Raw genomic sequence first — 22,110 nt, 5'->3', positions numbered from 1 at the left:
CCTTTTGAGCTCCAAACTAACTAGTTTTCCATGTTAAGAAGTCTTAGTCATTTAACAACCTTATTAGCAAAACTAGTTTAATTAGCTCCAAAGTATTTTTTTTCTTTTTAAGGAAGAAAAGTGTTAGTTTAATTTATAGAGTGACTTTAATTAATATGGTTTAGACTGAAAATATATTTGTATGACTAGTTGCATGCATCATTTGAGAGACAAATTTAGAGTTATCATCACTTATAGTTCACTGCTCTTTTTTATTGTTTCTTTATTCCATTCTCAGAAAGCTTTAAATTAGGTTTCAGTGAGTGGGGCTGACCTCTGACCCATATACATGTGAGCTGTATTGAAATTCGTGGTGTAAGCCTGTAAATGTTTTAGTACTGAGGCGCAATACAAGTGGTTGGTGGTTTCAATCTTCAACTTTGGCTCCTTGTTGGAGTTGCAGCGATGCTGCTCCTTTTTTGTCCCCTAACCAGTAATTGTGCACGGCTAAAACTCTACCAAACATTTGGACTATGAGTGAGTGATACAGTAGTAAGGTTTTCTGAATCAGTACTGATTCTTTGCTTCCTAAAACGGGCGTGACAAATGCGACTCGAGTCCATCCAATTGCCCTCTCGTTGGCTTGTTACAGTAGATCTCATCAAGAAGATGATATAAGTTATCTAACGACCTTAACCACCTGATTAATTGCTCAGATTCTTTATTTGGATAGTAAGGACTCCCATCTATTCTCTGTGCTTTTTATCTGACAAGGGTCCTATACCTACTAGGGAGGTTTTCTGATGTCAGGCTGGAATCTAGTTGAGAGAGAGAGAGAGTAGTTATGGAACAAGGTATATATCAGTTAAAGGACATCCATGTATCAAATATAAGATGGAACATGAGCTCTGTTGAGTTAAGGCTGGGACCTGGGAGCCCACTCTGTCAGAGTGATAACTGCATTGGGCTAACATTAAGGGCAGGCCTGCTGTTCAAAGAGCTTGCGCAGAAGAAAAGTGAATGAGCTATGAATAGAGTAAAAACAGGTCTGTAAGTCTGGTCGATGACTTGATGTGCTGCGCTATTGAGAGAGGCGTTTCGCGTTTGCATGCCTTGCCCACCGACCATAAGTCAAAGGGACTTTACTGGTAGAAGTGACAGTGCCTACTCTTAGCTGGAGAGTTAAAATAAAAAAGAGCCACAGAAAAACCAATTCTAGCTAATATCATTCTACTGTGATACCGTCATGTGGACACTCATTCATCCAGAAAACTGGAAGGAAAATTATGTCTAGTAACATCATGGTGATTTTCCATGGAATCAATATTTTAATTGTATAGGGTAGATTCTGGTCCCCCTCAAAACATGGAACATATGCCAAGTTTTAGGGGCCTCAGAACCTTCTATTGTCTTGTTTACTCAGACTTGAGAAGATCCCTTTATTCATAGTAGAATGGCAAGTTTTAGGGGGCTGGATTGATCTTTAACCCATCAACTCATTAAGCATCCATCTAGAAGACAGTGATCTACTAAATGGGCAGGTTGGGTTAAGAATGGGCACTGTGTTTGATACCTTGGAAAATAAATAAAAATAAGGGAAATTTGTGAGAAAATTTTTGAGACATTTTCTACAATTATTAACGAATTTACCACAACTTTCTTTTTCTCACTTGTTTGAGCAAAACACAATTCCCTATTAACTGTGAAAATTGGGAGTCCTTGATGGGATGAAAGGCCTATAACATTTTGGGACTCCTCAGTTTCAATCATCCTTAATTCTTATTTACCCAATAGATGAAGCATTAAGAAATATTGGAAAAACAGAATTGAAAATACTGACAAATGAAGAATCCGTTCATTAATATTCCAAGAAATTACAATACAGCTGGTTAACAATTAGGACCAGAGGCACTCTTATTACAGAAAAAATGAAACAATTTGTATGGTCGCCATTCCTTTTATATTCACTGGTGGGATTGATCCACATATCATAATCGTCAGGACCCCTCAAAATTGTGAAGAACCCTGTTATTCAGTAGGGTTTGAATCCCTAGGGACTTACTTGAAGCCCTTAACAAATGAAATGAAAATTAAGAGAAAAATAAATAATAAATTCGAGGGCATTTGCTTTTCTTCTGCCCTAATTAATAACTAAGGTCGAACCAGTGTCTATGTATGGTCTATAGACTCTATTATGATCAGTTGAACTTCATTACTTTTGGTGCAAACCTCAATAGCCTATCCAATGTATTAGGATAGAACTTTCTCGCAAACAGAGAGCAAACATTGGTAGTTTTGCCATTGTACTCGCAAGTTCTTCCACTCCTCATCCTCTCTAAAAGCTCTACAGTCACATCTGTTCTCATAAATCTGGTAGGGTGTGGTCCTCCTCTTGACCAGTCGACCCAAGTCAAGCTTCGGTTCGAGTTCTTCTCCCAGAACTTCAAGCTCACTAATGTTGGTATGTAGTGCTCATCTGAGTAACACGAAGGCTTGCAGTATCTCCCAAATAGAGAGAAATATTTCCGGTCGGAGGCTATCTCGATGGCCAGGTCCCGGTCCATTTCAAACCACTGAGAACCCTTTCGCCATTGACTAAGCTTGATATCTGGCTTCATGCGGGGGCTGTATCGGCCACGGCCGACTGGGCCTGGCTCATCGTAAGCCTCTACAAAGGATTTGGTAGAACCAATGAGGTAATTGTAGACTGTGGAGAAGTTGAAGAGGGGAATGCATGCATCTGATAGAAGCACAAATCTTTGGTTGGAGAAGTCAAGTAGGGCATTGGCTAATAGGCGTCGCTCAGCTTCTATCATACTGAACTTTCCCCATTGCACGTCCTGCATCATTAAGAGGACAACGACAGATGAAGAAATCAAAGTTATTTCAATGCAATGAACATATACCAGAGAGAGATTTGCATTTAAAGGGTTAAAGGGTTTGGAGTTATAAGTAGAGACCAGGCATTTATAACTCAATAAATGATACAATTCCTACAGACGTTTTCCTCTTCTTTGACTGGGATTCTGAAACAGTAGAACTTTGTTGTTCCTTTATTAGGCGATGGCTGAGTGTTGTTGTTTGATTCCCTTTCGGTACGTAATATATAAATTATTATATATAGTATCTGTGTCTATTATATTGGGTATGGCTTTTGAATTGATTCTTGTCTTGTTCGTTTTCTCCAGAAAAGAGATTCACGCATTCGTCTCATCTACAAAAGAAAATCGTAGAAATGACGAGTACAGGTCACGAGAAGAAAAGAATTTTGTAAAATGATAATGAATGCTTTCGTTGTCGAAACCTTAAAAAGGAGTGGAATCCAAGCAATGAACACGAGGAAACCTCAGTCACTTGCTCTTATTAGTTATTACTACTACTACTACTTGATTTACATCCCACCGACTGGATTGTACTTCTGAGTTCTAAGTCTCAACCCCCAAGGACCCACTTGGATCTATAGGGTTAGATCCGAACTCTTCAAATCCACGCTCTCTCTCTCTCTCTCTCTCTCTCTAATTTGGAAAGAAATCAAAGATACAAAATGAAATCCATCTAACTAGATTTTGTCACTTAATTGGCTGGCTAAAGTAATTAATAGCATTTGAAAGTTGCTTGCGCCTCGCGTGTATGTTGTTCTCTGATTCCATTACAGCCAGGGTCACTTATGCTGGACATAGCATGAGCTTGAGATGAACATTTATAATGAAAATAATATTGTGACAACAGGTTTTAGTTTTCAAGCTGCTTGTTGCCTACACGTAATTTCCTCCATTTGGGCTTGGGAGTTGGCACCAGCATTTGTTTCCATCTAAGGTGGCTGAATTCTTTGTTAGCTAAGAGTCTAAGACAGCATTTGTTTCCATTTTAGGTGGCAGAATAAATCCAAACATTGTTGTTTGCCGTAAAAGAAGGGGGGGGGGGGGGATAGATGAAATATTTTACGCAATTTCTATGATGCATGAAGAACTTTGACCAATCGGAATCACCATCCTGGAGTTTTTCCGCCGCTTTCAGCCTAAAGAAAATCCCAATTTTACTTTTTCTTCTCACCATTAATTTCAATTTATCTTGTATGTCTCGGTGCATTTTCTATTTGGTTTCTTGAACAATGAAAGAGCTTTAGCATTTGCAGGTTCCTTATCCCAATTAGTTTTTGACTGTTAACAAATAACAATCCTATGGCTTAATCTTGAACTACGAATCCTACCCTGTTTTATCAACCATCCCCATGCATGTATAGCTAATATGGTGTGTTTGATTGTTTTTTCTAATCTTTTTTATAGTATTAAGAAGTTTTTTCAATTCGGCCTATATGAATTTACACATATCTTCTTTTTTTTTTTCATTTTTGGGTTTTCTGCTCATCAGTATAAGCATTTTCTTAGAAGACAGCAATAAGTGAAAGCGAAAAGCATATATAAATTTGAATTGTCTATGAGGTTGTTGAAACTGACCTTACTGGGGATCCTCCGGCCTTGGAACACAGGACTCTCAGGTTCAGTATCGTTGAAGGATGGACTGGAATGAACGTAAATTGAGTAGAGTCCTTCATGCCCTTTGAAAAATTTCTCCCAGAGAGGAGCCAACGCCAATCGTCCCCTCGTTAAGAACATGAAGGCTACCTTTGGAACGCGCTTGTAAGGGAATTCATGTATCCGAGGCACCATTGATGCCCTCCAGAGCAACTCATCATCGTTCATGTCGTGCATGACCGTAGGGGGCTTCAGATATTCTTTCAATCCAATGCGATCAGTTTTGTTGCTCTCTTGTTGGTGAACAGAAGATGACACAGACAATGATGGCTGTGGTGGTGGAAGCAGCGGAGGTGGCGGAGGTGCTAATGGTGGTGAGGATGAAGAAGATATAGAGAAGTGGGTGATTTGAAAATTGAACGAGAAGTTCTTGAGATAAGAATTAACTATGACTCCAAGAGCCAAACCCAGAGTAAAGAAAATGAAAAGATTGAGAAGTGTAATCAAATTTAACTGGGCATTGAAGAGCTTGGCTATGGAGGTTGGTGGCCGTTGCTGTTGTTGTTGATTCTTCATTGTTTTTAGAGAGAGGAGAGAGATGATTGCTCAGGGGTCTGAGTGGGGAGGGGGAGTTGTATGGTAGGCTTTTTAAAAGAGGGATACTTGTTAGCTACGACGAACTTGATGTTCCCTTCCTCGGAAGCTTCTTTCCTCAGTTGAATAAGAGAATAGCTGAAGGTCAAAAATAATATTAACTGGAAAACTTGTTAATTAATAGAGCGCTTCATATTAACTAGTAATATGAAGTAATAATACGCCCAATTACTGATACAGACAACAGCAGGTATACAGAAAATTGAAAAACCAGAATCATCACTTTATGAAAAGTATTGCTTTCCAAAATTGGAACTAGTTGATCACAATTTTCAAAAGCCTCAAAACAGAAAGTAGACGGATAAAGAAGCTCCCCACTCCCCGGGTCTCATATTAAAACATAGCAATACAAAATCGGCTGGACCAAACTTACATAAAACTAGCTATTTGAAGAAAAATGCAGTGGTGACAGGCTAGCTTGTAGGGTGTGTTATCAGTATCACAGAGATGAAGAGATAGAACAAGCTGAAACAGAAAAAGAAAAAGGTAATTACGGCCACGACAAAGAGATCAAAAGGATGAACAGGGAGCGAACCAGAAATTAATTAATGTCGGCAATAAATATAATCTTCGTCGTCTAAGATCTAAAGAGTGTCTTCTGCTTACAAAAAAAAGAGTGTGTTCTGGGATAAGCAGTGCACGCTAGAGAGATTTATTCCGGGGAGACAGCCCCATTTGGAAAGTGAGGCAGATGACTTTACAATTCGCAAACCGTGGACTCTTCTCCGGCTGCTGCTCGAGATTCCAGAACACGTTGTTTCTTTCTTCTACCCTCGCAGACGCAGCCACGCTTGTGGGGTTTTGGTCTTTCTTTAGTACTAGTAGTTATTTTTAGACCAAACGCGGGCATCTGAGTTGGACTTTGACCTTTGCAGCTTCAAAGCTCCCCCAGTAAGCACTTGACGTGTTTCGAATATTACACCACCGCACCGCTATTATTATGTGGGAGCAGAGACAAATACAATTGATTGGTGCATGTGTACATCTTGTGTAATGTGTAGTATCTTCTTAACTAAATTGGAAATAATGGAGACCATATGAACACAAGCTGTGGGCCGTAGACCATAAGAATACGGCTATGTACGCTTAGATTTGTTGAAATACGACCGGTGGCTGATTATCAGTCTACCGGTATTGGACTCGTACTCACCCTCTCAGGGACATATTAAACTGGTTTGGGTTCCGATCTTTCGGTTTAATTTTCCAATTGGTTTTGGTGTTGGCCTTGTAAAATTCCGGTTCATTAATTTCAGTTTGCTTGCTTCCATGTATGCCCCTATGTATTAGGTAGACGTTTAGGCTGGCCCATCACTAGGTTTCAGTTTCAGGTTGGCCTTGGTCCCAAGTAGGAGTGTCAATTGGATTGGATTTGGACCAATCCGATCTAATTAAATGAATATTTTGGGCTATTTTGGATTGGTCCAATTTAATATTTGAACAGTCTAATTTGTTTAAATTTATTTTAATTTAGATTGATTCCAACCAAATTTGGTTTATTGACACCTAAATTCTTATCTTTCTATCAATGGATCAGATATTGATTCTATCCAATCCAATAAAATTTATTATGGATGAACCAGATCCAATCCAATATATACTTTGGACCACTAAGTCTGGATTGGTCTAATTCATCAATATATCTTGTTGGTCCGTTTACAAGTTGATTTAGGTTTGGATGGGGTCTAACCCAAAACTGGTTCATTAACATCCCTACTCCCAACTACAAATGGCAATGGGGTGGGGCATGGTTGGGTTTTGCACACCCCGTTTTCCACGGACCCCACCCCCACCCTGTACCCAACGGTGCTACAAAATAAACCCCCAGCACACGAAGGAGGTAACCTACCATCACCTCCATTGATTTCTCATCAGAAACAAGCAGTGCACGTGTTACTGGGGCAACCCCATGAACCATTAGGTGTCTCCGGCGGGTCATGGGCCAAGAAGCCTTATCCGTGTTAGTGTTACTGAGAAAAGGTTGATTTTGGGCTTTAAGGCACGTTACATGGATATGGAGTTGAGGTGCACCCTCAACTCAACGTCTCAACCTCAACCAACAAAACAAGATCGTAGTTGGTAGAGATAATAATATAACCCCAGTCAATGGCCTTCTGCACTATAACACAGATTCGGGTTTGTGGCTCCAAGCCTCCAAGCCCAAGCTTCGTTTAATTATTCCATCAGCCTTACAGGCTGGATCGTTTTCAGGCCCTATACCCCACTTGTTAAGTCTGAGCAGGGTCCCTTTCTGACTGCAAGAGGTTGCCCCCTTATTCTTGCGTGAATATGCCAGAAATGGCAAATACAAACGAACGGCTGAAATTTCTTAGAAGCTCAGAATAGAGTCTTCTAGAGGTTGCATCGTTTTGAAATAAAAATATCTAGAAAAGAAAATCGTCTGTCTTTGAAGGTCATAGGGCTTCCTTGTCATCCTGCTTTCTTTTTCATATAATGACTAGCATCTATAGCCAAGTTTCCATCTATTATGCTCTTAACGTGAACCTCGTTCATTCTTCTCTATCTTTAAATGAGCGTGCAGGTGGCAGGTGGGGCCAGGTCGGGTTGACTTCAATCCCAGCTCAACCTGAGTTGCTGAATCTCACTCGATTCTAACTTTAGCCCAACCCAATCTTTTAATCCAATAAAATCATCTTGGCCCAATTTCTACACTTCTTTCTGCTTGAAAGAAAAAATATATTCCCACTTCCTTATTACAGGATTTACGGATCAGATACAACTTTCATACATATACATACATATTTACATAATAATTTGCTTATGATAGTATGAATAGACATATAGGGTTTGACACAAGGACTCAATCCTAACACAATCCGAAATTGAATCATGTTATATTTTCCTACCCTAACTTTAAACCCAGCATGATGATTCCGGGTCTCATTTTTACCCTCAAGAGTGAATTGATTTTGTATGCTGAAGAAGGCTTTAAAATGCTAAATGCGTAATTGAGGCATAATGGTCCAAAAAGGTGAGTCATAAATTAATGAAAATGACATATAATGTATCAAATTAAAATGATAGAAGGTACACATATTCATAAACTAAGTAACCATTGATACTTGAGGCTTATGCCTTTTTATGCCTCAGGCTACGCCTCATGCCTTGAGGCTTGAGGCTTGAGGCTTAAGTCTTACACCAAAGTTCTTACGCTTAAGCTCTCAGGCAAAATCTGTGTGCCTTGCCTCATGGTCTATACGCCCCATACCTCAAGACTTAAACCCTTTAAAACAATAATGTTCAATGGGTTAAACCGGCCGGGTGGAATTGTCACCCTTAGTGCCAACTTTTCTTTTTATCTTGGTGGAAGCTATATTTCTAAATGTCCAGATTGCCTTCCAAGTGTACATAAAATCTGTTTTCAAGTCTTTGGTGAAATATGGCATCAGTAACTCATTTTATTTATTATTAGTTTTTCTCTGTTAAAAAAACAAATAACCCAATTTACACCAAACCCACCATTTTTTCTTTTTTTTTTTCCCTTTTTATGTCAAATAAGTGAAATTTTTTTATTACTAAAAAACTCATGTGTAATTATCATCTCCCATGTTTACGTTGGAATATGATATAGGTCTATAGAATTTCCACCAATGAAAACAAAAGATAGTGACATACTAATCGGTTTTTATACATGTATCTATTACATACTATATACCTTACATTTTACATGGAGCAATATTTTAATTTTCATATTTTATTTCATCTTATTGTTTTTTCTTGATATTCCTTAAAAAATGCAATTAATTACAAGAACACCCACATGATGATTTACATGTGAGACTTGTTCTCAGTTGGCAAGAAGAAGAAGCAGCAGCAGCATATCCTAAGGCTTAAGGGTCGATACCAAGCAGCAATGGAGTGATCCGTAACAAGGGTTCCAATGCACTGGGCAGAAATTTCCTGGCAAAAAGGAAGCATATTGATGTTGGGAGGCCATTATATGTACAGTTAGTTCCGTATCTGATCCGGTTCAGAAACTCGTCTGTCATATCATTCCATCCAAATTTCCCTGGGTGTGGGCCGGGCCTCGACCAATCGACCCATGTAACACTCCTGTTGGAGTTCAACTCTGGGGCTATCATATTCACCAATGTGGGCAGATAATGCTCGTCCATGTAACAAGAAGGGGTGCAGTAATTTTGGAAGACGGGGTAGTACTTTCGGTCTGCTATAATCTCAACGGCCAGGTCTCGGTGGACCTCAAACCACTGACTCCCCTTACGCCACTCTGTAATATTCACTATGGGCCACATTAGACGGTTGTAGCGGCCTCGGCCCGCCTTCCTTGGGTCATCAAATGAGCCCAGGAAGCTGACATTTGAATTGATGAGATAATTGTAGACTGTTGTGAAGTTGAATAGAGGAATGCATGATTCAGACAGCAAGACGAATCTCTCATTTGAGAAATCAAGCAGGGCGTTGGCTAAAAGGCGCCTCTCAGCATCGATCATCGTTGATCTTCCCCATTCCACTGCCTGCAATACATGGCAGGACGCACTCTGATGAGATTCTAACCCAAATATATATCAGAAATGAACTACTTTTGTTCACTGCATCTCTCTATTCAAAGTTGAAACTATCTAGCAATCGTCCCCTTTATATTTTATAAAGAAAAGCTTGTGAGTCCTCCTCATATATAACTTTCTGATTATATAAAACTATTAGAATTTAAAGATAAGGGATAATGTAGTTAAAAAGACCAAAAACAATAATGTTTTATTAGGGGTGCAAGTTAGGCAGGCGCGGATGGTCAACCCAGGCACAACACTAAATATTATGACTAAGCCCGAGTCCAGACTGGACCTGAGATCAAGCCCAACCTTTCCAACATAGGCCCAGCCCAAACTGAAACTTAACATACTCAGGTCCCGGACCTGAGCTGGGCTCAGATTGGTCAATTGGGCTCAAGTTGGCATGTTAGGCTCAATTTACTGAAATGTTAAAACAAACCTATTTATCATCATTAATTTAAACCTTTGAATAGAAATTTTGTATATTTTGCACAGTATGTATGTATGTATGCATGCGTATTGTCAGGCCCGGCTCAGGTTAAATATGTTTTAGGCCCAAATCCAGCCTAAAAAATAAAAAAGCCCAGTATTTTCAGCCTAGGCCCAGCCCATATAAAAATGCAGGCAAAGTTGATATGGGACTGGGCTCGAGTTGAAATCGCCCAAGTTACACCCCTAAGGCTATGTTTGGTTTGAAAGAGAAGGTAGGGAAACCCATACAAGGTTTGTAAAGGTTTCCCCAGGAGCAGCAGGAAATTGTTATAAGGGGAGCCAAAACATAAATGAAGTATGGATGGGCCCATAGGGGGAGCAACCATTGAGATGGAGAGTGGGAGGAGAGGAAAATTTACATGAAAAGCTGTATTACAGTGAGGATTTTCTGAACCATAGGGGGCCATGTCTCCCCTGGGTTTCCCTACCTTTTTTTTCTTTTCCTTACTTTTTCCTTAAAACCAAACATAACCTAAAAGTTTTGGAAAGAATCCTTTGTCAACAAGCTATTAAATGAATGTAGACACTTCTGCTTTTGTAAGACTAGTTGAATAGGATGGAGGACTGGTTAGCAAGGTTAGGTCCTTGCACTTCTGTCTCTGATGTATGTGTGCCTAAATCTTACTAGAGATTTTTCTATTTATGTCTTTGTGATGCTTGAGGATTGGCTACCCCCGTTGTGTATGTAGGGTTTCTTCTCCACAAAATAAATAAATAAAATAAAATAAAAGAAGACTTAACCGAGTGGCAAGATAGAAGAGAGAGGAGTAAGAGATGAAAATACATGGTCGAAATTTTGAGGTGGTGGTTGTTTTTTGACGTGAGAAGAAAGCAAATGTCGGTATTAAGAGTTGAATGTCTCACGAGGAACGTAGAAGAGGTTGAAACAGCTGCAGATACAATTTTTTTTTTCTTTTTTATTGCCATCACTTCATTTACAAATTAAAATTTAATAAATTTATTTTTGTTTTAAGTAAGACCTAAAGGTCAATAAATAAATTTCAATGAAGAATTAATGTACAGAGAACAAGTTGACCTTAAAATAAGATATCTAAGGAATATATATAGCATAGGATTGAAATTGATGGGTCCACCATGCAAAAGGCAGCCTTCAACTCACAACTGAACTGGTCTCATGAGTCATGACTGCGATAGAGGCACTATATATGGCTAAGTATGCTCCAGTCCAGTGAACAAACAATTACCCAATAGAGAGGAGTCTCTTGTGGAATTAAAATCCTAGAATATGACCCAGCTGAAAAATCAAAAAATGTGCAAAATTACACCCTTTTCAGTTATTTTTCTAAACATAAACTGATAAAAGAAAGATATCTTAATTAATAGTGTGGTTAAAGATAGGAAAGGATGTAAAACGAGTTGTAAAAATGAAAATGAAGATATGACAAAAATATCTCAATTAACATTCTTTTTGGGGTATTGCACTCTCCATAAGGTTATATTTGCTTGCATTGTAATTTCTTTTGCACTAGTATAAATGCATGAGTGCAAATCAGAAGGATGCAAATTTTGGTCCACTTTTGCTTCAGTTTTTACTTTCTTTTGCTTTGGCTTCATTTACTTCATGTATAGCTGCATGCAAAATAAAGTCGAGCCCACATTTACACTCCCATATTTTTGCACCAGGGAAAATGAAATTGTGGTGCAAACAAATTAGGGCTAATGGGAAATTAGAGCAATGCACTTCCAAGAAAACAACCTAAAAGACTACTCTGCAACAGATTGAAGATGTATCAGACTACCAGGCGAAGATTTCTGAACTCTGAAACATCCGGATTGGTGAAGGGTATTACGTATTGAAGATAGATGATGAAGTTTAAGAAGTCGAGCCCATACCATATATATAGGTTATAGTATTAACGAGTGAAAGCAAACAAGTTGATGTGCAAGAAACAGACCTTGCTGGGGATCCTTCTTCTGTAGAAAACGGAATCCTCCGGCGTCGAATCTACAAAGCCAGGATGAGGATGCACGTATATGTTGTAAAATCCTTCATGGCCTCTGAAGAATTTCTCCCACAACAGCGCTAATGGCAATGGACCTTTCGTTAAGAACATGAAAGCAACCTTAGGTGTGAGACTGTAAGGAAATACGGTGATCCGCGGAACCATGGATGCCCTCCAAAAGAGCTCCTCGTCGTCCATACCGTGCATGAGAGATGACTTTTCCTCATTCACTGCAGCGATGCTCTCATTTTGTGTTCTGTTGGTCGGAGGAGGTAAAATTGGCAGCGAGAGTGACGAGAGGGTGGCTGGTGGAGATGTTGATGGTGGGGGTGGTGGTTGCGGTGGTGATGACAATGGAGGACTAGTGGACAACAGGTTGACCTGAAAACTGAAATACAAATATTTGATGTATAAGCTAGCTATGGTTCCAAGAGATAGACCGATGACAAAGAAGAGGAAATGTAAAACATGGTATGGTTGTATGTGGGCATTCAGAAACTTGGGGATCAATGGAGGTGGATGCTGTTCATTCCTCATTGTTCTTAGTTATCACAGTCACAGATACACAGACAGACGGCTGAGAAAGCAGGGAAACAAGGAGGGTTTGGACTTTGGAGGATGAAGGGAGAGATAGCTCATAGCTTTGCTTAAATTAGCAGAGGTCACTTAAGGACGCCTTAGAACTAACTCAAGTTAACCTTGCATGTGCTGGCTCGCATCTCTCGATGTGGACATGGGTTGTTCAAGTACATCAAAGATCTCAAGTCTATGGTACATTTTATTGAATTTATACAGTAACAGTAACAGTGAAGTAAGGAAAGTAGGTTGACAATTTGACATTGGAACTAGAAGTCTACAACAGCCTACGGCTACAAAGATTTAATATTGATGTACCAAATTAAATCTAAGTCAACTTACCACATTACATACACGTTCAAAGTTTGGAAGGGAGTCAATGGGACTAGGGCTACTTATACATAGTTTGGGCTGGTTCTTGGTTGCTTCACATCGCATAAACACGGACCCAACAGACCAAACACCCGTAGGTTCTACACAACAAGTGCGAAACACCAATATGAAAAGAGTAATTAAGCGTGGATTGTGGATTAATGCTAGTAACTATAAAATTTCGGTTAATTACAATGGGTGAATGGCTGAATGCTGATTTATAGCACACCAGATCTACGGTGGTTGGGCCTGGACCCAAATGCTCAAAACATTGGACAGGTAGCAATTAAAGGGCTCTCAGCCCATACATAGTCCCGTGTCCCAAGGACCAAGAAATAGGATTTTGGAAAAATAATGTCCAATTTGTAGAACAATCATCTCAATTGCAAGCTATGAACTTGCAAATTTCAATGATGTATGCTTATAGCAACCTATGGCATTTGCTTAGATCACCAGTTTTGTGAGTAGTAGGCTAGTACCAACGGAATCTAGTATTTAAAGGGGTTCTTAATAATTGTCTTTAACTCGTAACCTCTTTTGACAAATATAGTATCAATCACAACTCACGAGGTACCATAATGGGGCACTTGGACCCATAATTTGTAAAAAGAATTTCGGGGTAACCTTAACAAAACAAAAACCCTAATCGCACTTCTTAAAATATCAAACCCAATTGGGCGGGTTGTGCTGGGTTTGGGTTGGGTTGAGTTTCAATCCAATTCATTTAACATGCCAATTCATTAATGATCCGGTTATATAAAATTAAATGGGTTGGGTTCAATTTAAACCCATTTTAATCCAAATCTATTAATCTTATATTTATATAGTTAAAACAAAAAACTAATTCCCTCTTAATAAATAAGTTGGTCATAACATGGTGGTAATAGTAGTTACTATTTACACAAGTGATAAAGGTTCAAATCACATTACATGCATATTAGTTTTACACAAGCAACGAATCAATTTGACTATGTTTGGGTTTCAGATTTGACCAAACCACGTAGGTTCAAATCAGTCAAACCAACTTGAATTATCTAATTGGATTGTCTTCGAGCTAATCACATTAAGAGTGGTTGAACCGTTTAGATTTGGATCAGTCCAATCAAACCAGACTAGACCGGTTTAGTCAATGATGGATTGACTTGGACCAGCCCATATCAGGTTTGTGCACGGGTTTGGGACCGAACTGACTTGCCCGAAGCAGGTCAAGAAAAATAAATCGGACCAGGAATTGGGTGGGGTTGTACAGATATGAGCTGGACCGGACGATCTAAACTAGGCAAAGCAAGCAAGCGGATTTAGGGTCTAAACCCCATCCCACTTGACCCATTTCATATACGGGTCGACTCGGATTGGCATACCCTAGGTTGGGTCGGGTTCAAACTAGGACCCAAACGAACTGAACCAAGGTGATCCAGTCTGTTCATATTTAGACCAAGTTGAGCTGGTTTGGACTCAAGTCAAGTTGATTTGGATTTATATCGATTTGGGTGAAGTGTATTGATTTGAGACAAAACTAATTTTAATCAATGATTAATAGAAAATTAATGCATTAATTATAAATTATTTCATTCAAATAGAAAAAATTAAAAATAAATGGCTAAGAAATTAATACTTGTATCTTTAGTGGTTAACCCAATAATTATCCACAACCCATCCCAACCCAACCCCTTTAAATTGTCCCAATGTGTGATCAAACCCATTTCCAACCCACCATGTAATTGGGTGGGTTGGGTGAAAAATTGCCACCCCTACCAGCACCCCAAAGGCCAAGCACACATAGAATTAAGGATCCCAAGACAGCCAATAGAAGAAAGAGCTATCTGTAAACAAAATGAGTTTTTGCTTTCTCCAAGAGATTGTTTTGAGAATGGGCACTGTGACTCTAATCCAACATCCTCACTCTTTAAGCTCAATTTAGAAGGAGTACAAATGCAAATATGTACAGTGCAATACATACAAAATATAAGGTTTTGCATTCTACATATTTGCATTTGTACTCCTTCCAAACTGAGCCTTAATGTTAAGGCCCTGTTCATTTTTGGGAAGTTATTTATTACGATAAGCATTTATCAGGAAACACTTAATTAAGTGCATTCATCTATGTTTTGTTTTTCTCAAGTAAATAAGATAATGATCATTTTAGTCCATTATTAAAAGGGGTAGTTTTGTTCCATCCATGTATTGGTATTTTCTCCCCCTCCCCCAAGTGGAAAATTTACTTATCGGTTTGGAAGATGGGTATTACTTATTCAGGTGGATCCCACATAAATCTAAAAAACAAGAATATGGGTATCTTAGTCAATTAGAACTAAAATCCCATTAACCAACTCTCTTCACTCTCAAAATCTAAAAAGCAAACAGGCCCTAAATAGTTTTCTCTCCGTATTGTACTATTGTTTTGTTAAGGGATACAGTAATTAAAGTAAAAAATGTCATTTATTTCCCCATCGTTACTAGTTACTAGTTACTAGTTACTAAGCAATTAGATGTATCAATTACAATAAGTTGGATTCGGGCCAGGTCCATGTAATACCCAAATCCAGACCCACCCTCCTATTAATTATGTTCATCGGTTCCAGGTCGTATTTGCTTCAGGCCTAGGTTTGAATTAAGTTGTTCTATAACCATACCAATAGATTTTGGACTAATCCTGTATGGTGGAATTAGCAAATAGAGAATAAAAACTTATTAAGGAATCTCACCTAAGGGCTTAAATTTTTAGGTTGAACGGTCTGTTGACATGGTATAGAGCTTGTCTTGTCAAGTGATTTAGTGTTTGGTATTTTTTATTATAATTAATTAAATTTCAACACAAAATAAGAGTGAATTTGTATTTTATTTATGTTTCAAATCCAACGGGCTTTCACATGAGGGAGCACACGAGAGAATAAAAACCTATTCAAGAAGCTCACTTTACAGTTTAAGCTTTTAAATTGAATGGTTCTTTGACAAAATATAAACATAATCATATGTATACAATAAGAAATGAAAGGAAGAAAGATAAGTAGTAATACAAATATATGCAAAAAATACAAATATATAATACAAATATATGCAAATATATGCAAAAAATACAAGGTTTTACACTCTACATATTTCTATTTTTACTCCTTCCAAAATAAGGGGATATTTAGAACTGTGTCCGTTTTTCAAAAAATGGTGTCACGTCGGATCCACATAAGCGTTTCAACAAACGCCCATGTATCTCATTGGTTCATCCAATTATTAAAAAATCGGGCATGCCTTGAAAATCGGGACCCCACCGATTGGCGTTTCATGCATCGATGAACCGTTTCCCCAACAGTTGATTGATGTGTATCCTGTGTAGTGCTTACCTGTCAGCACATACATGAAAAACAGTGATGAAAATCACCTTACCAAACAACATAGTGTTATTCACTGCCTACATGGCAGAAGTGTTTTTTGTGAAAAACGGGTCTTAAAAACATAAACGTTTTTTCTTGAAAATCTATCCCAAAAAGCACCCACACTTCCAAACACTGTATAAATCCAAAGCACCATTTAAAAATAGAACAGATACAAATATGCACAATACCAATACCAATACATACAAAATAATACCATATACAAAATTACGCACTCTACATATTTGTATTTGTATTTGTCTTTGTAATCATCCCAAACAGAGCCTAAAATTTTCAAGGCAAGATCACATACTAAATTTCTTTTAGGTGCGTATCAAGAGAATGTCGTTCAATCAGAGCCCCAAAATATTCATACTAATGAAGTTTGTAAATCGTCATTATTCAATGATGGGTCCCCCGCCATCAAGGGTTTTGAGATGGGTATAAAACGGACAAAGTAATCAATCTCAGACCGGAACCTGGAACCTGCTACACTTGTCAGCCAGAGCCAGATATTTTACACTTTAGGTATTGTTGGACTGCATTCCCTTCAGAAATCTTTTTTGCAGCCGCTCTATTAATAGCCCTCCCCCCAATAAACCACATCCTAACAGGTGAATTTAGCATCAATCTACCGGTGGAATTCAATCCATCCCTAGGTGAAACTAGGATTTTACAGACAGCATTTTAGTATTCAAGTTAATGTGGTCTTAATGATTTTCCTTAAAAAATGCAAATTAATTACAAGAACATCCACGTAATGGTTTTGGTTTAAATGTGAGTTGTGAGGCTTGTTTTCAGTTGGGTTAACTCAAAACATTAAAAAAGAATAAAGAAGGTAGGCTAATTCAGAAGAATAGAAGAGGAAGCTTCAGCTTATCCTGATTCCCGAGGCTTAAACTCTCAAGGGTCAATACCAAGCAGCAATGGAGTGATCCGTAACAAGGGTTCCAATGCACTGGGCAGAAATTTCCTGGCAAAAAGGAAGCATATTGATGTTGGGAGGCCATTATATGTACAGTTAGTTCCGTATCTGATCCGGTTCAGAAACTCGTCTGTCATATCATTCCATCCAAATTTCCCTGGGTGTGGGCCGGGCCTCGACCAATCGACCCATGTAACACTCCTGTTGGAGTTCAACTCTGGGGCTATCATATTCACCAATGTGGGCAGATAATGCTCGTCCATGTAACAAGAAGGGGTGCAGTAATTTTGGAAGACGGGGTAGTACTTTCGGTCTGCTATAATCTCAACGGCCAGGTCTCGGTGGACCTCAAACCACTGACTCCCCTTACGCCACTCTGTAATATTCACTATGGGCCACATTAGACGGTTGTAGCGGCCTCGGCCCGCCTTCCTTGGGTCATCAAATGAGCCCAGGAAGCTGACATTTGAATTGATGAGATAATTGTAGACTGTTGTGAAGTTGAATAGAGGAATGCATGATTCAGACAGCAAGACGAATCTCTCATTTGAGAAATCAAGCAGGGCGTTGGCTAAAAGGCGCCTCTCAGCATCGATCATCGTTGATCTTCCCCATTCCACTGCCTGCAATACATGACAGGACGCACTCTGATGAGATTCAAACCCACATTCGTATCAGAAATTAATGAACTTTTATGTTGAAACAATCTACAAGTAGTGGATATTATATTATATTATATATGTGAACTGCTTCTGATGATAATTTGTCTCAGTAGGACACGTTGCTAGATTCATAGATCACAGAGCTTTATTAATGAAGCGCATCCCTATGTTTCGTTTGATAGAAAATAAGAGAGAAAAATACAAAATTTGAGGAAAAGTTATTGACATCATATATGAAATTAGTTTTAAGAAAATTTCCTCTACATTTTATTTCTCACTTACTTTCTATCAAACCAAGCAAGGTATAATGGTTTGCTAAAAAGTTATCTTCTATAAGGGAAAAGATAAATAGTAACCCGTTACACTGTTGAAATGGGATGTACCCAGATTATCGGTCCGTTTTATAAATTGAAAAGATAACCATGTCATCAGTCTTAAAATATGACTTTCTTGAATCTATAAAGTTATTAAAATTTAAACTTAATTTAAAGGGCTAATGTAGTTAAAAGGAGAAAATATATATATATATATATTGAAAGGAGAAAAAAAATATATCAAGTTTTAGAACACCAGTCATTTGGCAAGTTGTATATTGAATGAATGTAGGTACTTTTACTTTTATAAAAATTAGCTGAATGGCAGAGAGAGTGGAAATTTTGAAACGGTGGTTGTATTGACGTGAATCGAAGGCAGCAACCTTTCAGGAAGAGACTACAAGAGGTTGGGAAAGTTACAATTACTTCTTACTAGTCAGGACTCTGTTATTTATAAGCAAAATTGAGGGTGGAGCTATATGATATTTTCAATTAAGTAGTGTCTATTTAAGTTCAATTTAAGTATTATTTTTTGGGTTATGTCTATTTTGTCCAATCACAATTTAAGTTGCATTTTAGTGAGAGTGGCCAATTTCGTCTAGATAAATTTGTATTCTTTTTTATCTTAATTTTTTTTTGAAAAATAGTTTTTATTAATTTTTATTGGTTTATTATTTTTTGTATTGTTTTTAGATAAAATTACAAAAAGCATCTAAATAACAATTATATAAACCACTTTTGTGTTTTGACCTTAATTAACAATGGCCTCCCCTATAGTTTTGAGAGAAAAAAATGCAAATACTTCCTTTCCCTTGGCTTTTCAGCAACAAAGACATTGAAATTACCAAAATACCATTATCATACACAATTTAAATCTTCAACTTTACCCATCAGGCCATCACTAATTTATTTTGTCAAACAGCTTTCAAAGAATAATTCTCCTTACTCTTTTTGGACAAAGTAAGGCAAAAAATTTAATGCACTTTTTATTTGGAATGATGATGAAAGGAAGATATTTGCACATTTTTTCAAAACAATAGAGAAGGTTATTGTTAAGGTCAAAACATTGGGGAGTTTCATAGGATTGTTAGAAAATCCAAGGAGGTTTTTATAATTTTTCTTATTTTAAATGGAATTTAAATTGATTTAAAATAATTAAACTATATTAAACCGATTTTAAAAATTAAATTTAATTAAGTATATCAAGTTTTATTAAATTTAAATTCCTTATGAAATTAAGTTAACTATATTAAGTTTTTATTTTTCTATAGAACTTAAGTTGGTTTTAAATTAGTAAAAAGTAATTATAAAACTAATAATTGTTAAATAATATTGTATTAGTTTTATATTCATTTTAAATTGATATAGTTTTTAATTTATCTTATTCCTTTTTATTAATAAAAATATTTTTATCAATAACAATAATTAATTTTATTTTTATTTTATTTAAGTAACTTACTAAATTATTTTTGAATGGAATATAAATGGATTATAATTTTAAATGATATATCATTGAATATCTTAGTTTCAATATGATTAATCTTTACTAATAATTATAATTTAATGTATATAATATATATATAGTTAAATTGAAATGGATATACATATAGATTAAGTTAATGAATTTTGTGAAATTTGATGGAGTAATGGAGATGAGAGAGAATTAGTGGCATTTGTTATTGATGGAGAGAGTTAAAGACATAATTAATGAGGAGACACTATTAAAAGAGAATGTGTGTGTGTGTGAGAAAGAGAGAGAGAGAGAGAGAGTTAATGGCGAGTTAACAAGGACTGTTAAAAGTTTTGAAGGTGATTGGTCATTTGAATCATTTTATTCAATTTTAAAATTAAAGAATTAAAAAAAAAACCAAAAAAAGTGTTTTTGAGAAGTAACTAGAAAGAAGAGAAATGACACTGAGAATTAACCAGAAAGGTGCCAAGTTGGCAAATTGAAATGAATAGATAAAATTAATGGATTTTGTGAAATTTGATGGAGTAATGGAGATGAGAGAGAATTAGTGGCATTTGTTATTGAAGGAGAGAGTTAATGACATAATTAATGAGGAGACATTATTAAAAGAGTTAATGTATTTGTGTGTGAATGAGAGAGAGAGAGAGAGAGTTAATGTCTGAGATATCGAGGACTGTTAAACAGAAAGGTACCAAATTGGTCATTTGAGTCATTTTATTTAATTTCAAAATTAAATAATTCAAAAAAACCAAAAAAAAAGTATTTTTGAGACGAAACCAGAACAGAAAGGTACCAAATTGGCACATTCTATTTTAATATAGATATAGATTGGCATTAATTACTGTATTTATAAATATAATATTAAATATTTAAATAAATTATAATATATATTTTATGCATATGTTAGATGTTATATAATATAAAACATTATATATTAGAATTAATGTATTTAATGACAGAGCCAAAGCCCGGGCCGGGCCATGATCACTTCTTAGCAAGGAATATAGCACAGGTTTGACAAGTCATGAATTAATGATGGGTCGGTCCCCCATGGCCCATGCGAAAGGCAGCCTTTCAACTCACAATTGTTTTCAGACAAGAATTCAGGCCAGAAGGAGAAAAGTCAGAAAAAGGCACCCAATAGAGAGGAGCTTCTTAATTCTTATGGAATGAAAATCGTGGAACATGACCCAATTCCAACGAAGCAAGAAGTAAAAATCAATTTTGATGCAGCTAGATATTGTTGCATAGTCCTAAATAGATACGGAACGGAATCCTCTGGGGATTCCAAAGAAGCCGAATCCATGAATCATAGATAGTATTGACAAATGAAAGCAGACAATTAATTAAGTTGATGAGCAAGAAGAAATGAAACAGACCTTGCTGGGGATCCTTCTTCTGTAGAAAACGGAATCCTCTGGCGTCGAATCTACAAAGTCAGGATGAGGATGCACGTATATGTTGTAGAATCCTTGGTGGCCTTTGAAGAATTTCTCCCACAACGGCGCTAATGGCAAATGACCTTTCGTTAAGAACATGAAAGCAACCCTAGGTGTGAGACTGTATGGGAATACTGGGATCCGCGGAACCATGGATGCCCTCCAAAAGAGCTCCTCGTCATCCATACCGTGCATGAGAGATGGCTTTTCCTGATCATTCACTGCAACGGTACTCTCGTTCTGTGTTCTGTTGGTCGGAGGAGGTAAAATTGGCAGCGACAATGACGAGAGGGTCCCCGGTGGACATTTTGGAGGTAGGGTTGGTGGTTGTGATGAATGCAACGAAGGACTAGTGGACAACAACAGGTTGGCCTGTAAACTGAAATACAAATTTTTGATGTACAAACTGGCTATGGTTCCAATAGAAAGACCGATGACAAAGAAGAAGAAATGTAAAACATGGTATGGTTGTACGTGGGTATTCAGAAATTTGGGGATCAGTGGAGGTGAATGTTGTTCATTCCCCATCGTTCTGTTCGTTCCTTCGCTATCAGCCTATCACAGATACAGACAGTTAAACACAGAGAAACAAGAGGAGGGTTTGAAGGATGAAGGTAGCTAGATATATATATATATATATATATATATATTTTAGATAGCTTTGCTTAAAATAGGACTCGAGTACATGAAATCAAAGATGTAAAGTCTATGGTTTTATTGAATCTGCTAAGCAGTAACAGTGAAGCAAGGAAAGGTTGCCAATGGCAATTTAAGATTGAAACTACAATTGCTGTATGCCTGTATCAAATCTAAGTCAAAAGTACACATTACATGAAGAACGTTCAAAGTTTGGAAGAAGGGAGCACATGGAACGGAATGATTTTTGGATT

General features: G+C 37.3%; 3 protein-coding genes across 4 annotated transcripts; all 3 read right to left on the bottom strand.

Annotated features, from left to right (window-relative positions):
* Window positions 1–1,807: 1,807 nt before the first annotated feature.
* On the bottom strand, window positions 1,808–5,882 carry LOC104602904 (glycosyltransferase BC10). 2 transcript variants are annotated; one of them, XM_088902796.1, is made up of 3 exons: window positions 5,482–5,882; window positions 4,437–5,186; window positions 1,808–2,819 (listed from the first exon to the last, which is right to left on the bottom strand). In XM_088902796.1, exons 2-3 carry the CDS (start codon window positions 5,028–5,030, stop codon window positions 2,178–2,180), a joined length of 1,236 nt encoding a protein of 411 aa, XP_088758922.1. In that variant the 5' UTR covers window positions 5,031–5,186; window positions 5,482–5,882; the 3' UTR covers window positions 1,808–2,177. The 2 variants fall into 2 exon arrangements, with proteins under 2 accessions (XP_088758922.1, XP_088758923.1); XM_088902797.1 differs by having other exon boundaries at window positions 5,644–5,882.
* A 2,862-nt stretch (window positions 5,883–8,744) lies between these two features.
* On the bottom strand, window positions 8,745–12,722 carry LOC104602905 (glycosyltransferase BC10). The gene is made up of 2 exons (XM_010266766.2): window positions 12,046–12,722; window positions 8,745–9,601 (listed from the first exon to the last, which is right to left on the bottom strand). Exons 1-2 carry the CDS (start codon window positions 12,628–12,630, stop codon window positions 8,957–8,959), a joined length of 1,230 nt encoding a protein of 409 aa, XP_010265068.1. The 5' UTR covers window positions 12,631–12,722; the 3' UTR covers window positions 8,745–8,956.
* A 4,392-nt stretch (window positions 12,723–17,114) lies between these two features.
* LOC104603102 (glycosyltransferase BC10-like) lies at window positions 17,115–21,891 on the bottom strand. Its single transcript, XM_010267050.3, has 2 exons — window positions 21,161–21,891; window positions 17,115–17,957 (listed from the first exon to the last, which is right to left on the bottom strand). Exons 1-2 carry the CDS (start codon window positions 21,746–21,748, stop codon window positions 17,313–17,315), a joined length of 1,233 nt encoding a protein of 410 aa, XP_010265352.2. The 5' UTR covers window positions 21,749–21,891; the 3' UTR covers window positions 17,115–17,312.
* Between the last annotated feature and the right edge of the window lie 219 nt (window positions 21,892–22,110).

The sequence above is a fragment of the Nelumbo nucifera genome, chromosome 4 (genome assembly GCF_055504915.1).
Source record: "Nelumbo nucifera cultivar China Antique chromosome 4, China Antique-T2T, whole genome shotgun sequence".
NCBI lineage: Eukaryota > Viridiplantae > Streptophyta > Magnoliopsida > Proteales > Nelumbonaceae > Nelumbo > Nelumbo nucifera.
Note: the sequence above shows the minus strand (reverse complement) of the source record. Positions and strands in the feature narration are given on the sequence as shown.